This window comes from Triticum dicoccoides, chromosome 7A (assembly GCF_002162155.2).
Source record: "Triticum dicoccoides isolate Atlit2015 ecotype Zavitan chromosome 7A, WEW_v2.0, whole genome shotgun sequence".
Taxonomy (NCBI): domain Eukaryota; kingdom Viridiplantae; phylum Streptophyta; class Magnoliopsida; order Poales; family Poaceae; genus Triticum; species Triticum dicoccoides.
In genome coordinates this window covers 136990823-136992800 of record NC_041392.1, presented here as the reverse complement: position 1 = coordinate 136992800, position 1978 = coordinate 136990823, and the positions used below count along the sequence as shown (strand labels likewise).

The following is a 1978-nucleotide window of genomic DNA, read 5'->3' as shown; positions in this document are numbered from 1 at the left end:
ACCGGCGGCGAGATCAACATCTCGGACGCGAACACCATCAACGGACAGCCGGGGGACCTGTTCCCGTGCTCCAAGGCCGGCACCTACAAGATACCGGTGCAGCACGGCAAGACGTACCTGCTCCGGATCATCAACGCGGGGCTCTCCAACGACCTCTTCTTCGGCGTCGCCGGGCACAACCTCACCGTGGTCGGCACCGACGGCCACTACACCAAGCCGTTCGCCGTCAAGCACATCATGATTGCGCCGGGACAGACCATGGACGCACTCCTCCAAGCCAACCGCGCTGACGGCGGCCGGTATTACATGGCCGCGAGGACGTTCGCGTCCAACCCCAACATCGAGGTCAACAACAGCACCGCCACCGCCATCGTGGAATACATGGACGACGCACCGGCGCGTGGCCGGCCGGAGTTCCCTGCCAACCTTCCGGGCGTCAACGACATCGACTCGGCGACGGCATACACGGCGCAGCTCCGGTCGCTGGGCAGCAAGGACCACCCGGTGAACGTGCCGAGGAAGGTCGATGAGCGCATGCTCGTCACCATCGCCGTCAACGTGCTCCCCTGCGCGCCCAACGAGACGTGCGGGGGCCCCGGCGGCAACCGCTTAGCGGCGAGCCTCAACAACGTCAGCTTCGCGAGCCCGGCCGTCGACATCCTCGGAGCCTACTACCGCTCCGTCCGTGGCGTGTTCGACACAGACTTCCCCAACAAGCCGCCCTTCTTCTTCAACTTCACGGACGTCGACAACGACCCCGTCGAGCGCTGGGCCACCAAGCGCGGCACCAAGGTGAAGGTGGTGGAGTACGGCGCCGTCGTGGAGGTGGTGTTCCAGGACACCTCCATCCTTGGCGCCGAGAACCACCCCATGCACCTGCACGGCTTCACGTTCTACGTGGTAGGGAGAGGGTTCGGTAATTTTGACGAGCAGAAGGACCCGGCCACCTATAACTTGGTCGACCCGCCGCACCAGAACACCGTCTCCGTGCCCAAAGCTGGCTGGGCCGCAATCCGATTCCGCGCAACAAATCCTGGTGAGTCAACTATATATATTCAGGTTCTGGGCAATGGCTATGCATTCTTTGGAACGAATTAATCAAGTGCAATCTCTAATATTTTGTGTATTTGCTCTTGTTTAGGTGTGTGGTTCATGCATTGCCATTTTGATCGCCATGTGCTGTGGGGAATGAACACTGTCTTCATCGTGAAGGATGGCAAGGCTCCTGAAGCTAAAATGTTGCCTCCGCCTCCCAACATGCCTACCTGCTAAACAATCCACATGGGAAAAGGCAGACATGTGCAGGACAATCAGACCGGAAAATTGTTGTTTAGTTGACTGATTTTTATCATTGATTTATTATATTGTTTATCATTTAAGCTTATATAGGTTTGTGTGGAATAAAGGGGATAGTTGACTCCCATGTGATTAGCAGTCTTGATTTTTCTTTTTATTTGGATGGATGAGAAAAGTAATTTATTTAAAGTGTAAATGTGTTTCTTGTACTATTCGATAACTATATATGAATTAAATAATGTTTTATTACGAATTCCGGTTATATGCACATTTCCATTTCAAGCAACAGTTCTAAAAGGACTCCTCGTCCTTTCAATAAAAACAGTTTTTTTTCTCAAGAGTACGCCGAAGGCGTACCTTATCTTTATAGAAGAGGAGGAAAATCATGTACAAGAAGCCAGAGATGGAACAAACCTCCACCTCACGCACTCACCCTTACCCCCACACTTACCCTATACCAACACTCTCACAAAACGTAGTGCTCCACCTAGACCCGCCGCCTTCCACGCCTTGATCTCATCCAAAATGGCCGTGGCCAGGCCCTGCGCCTGCAGTTGTTGGCGAGTCCTGTTGAAAACTCTCGCGTTCTGTTGCTTCCATATCGCCCAGATTGTGGCAATGACTAGAGTGTCAAAACCACGTTTCCCACTCTTCGTAAATAAGCTCCTATCCTCAAGCCACC

General features: G+C 53.5%; 1 protein-coding gene across 1 annotated transcript; it reads left to right on the top strand.

Moving 5' to 3' along the window:
• LOC119333284 (putative laccase-1) lies at positions 1 to 1512 on the top strand (the record flags this gene model as incomplete). The annotated part of the gene is made up of 2 exons (XM_037606226.1): positions 1 to 1036; positions 1142 to 1512. Coding segments are annotated over 2 exons (1167 nt in total), but the record flags the coding sequence as incomplete, so codon positions are not given.
• Positions 1513 to 1978: the final 466 nt, after the last annotated feature.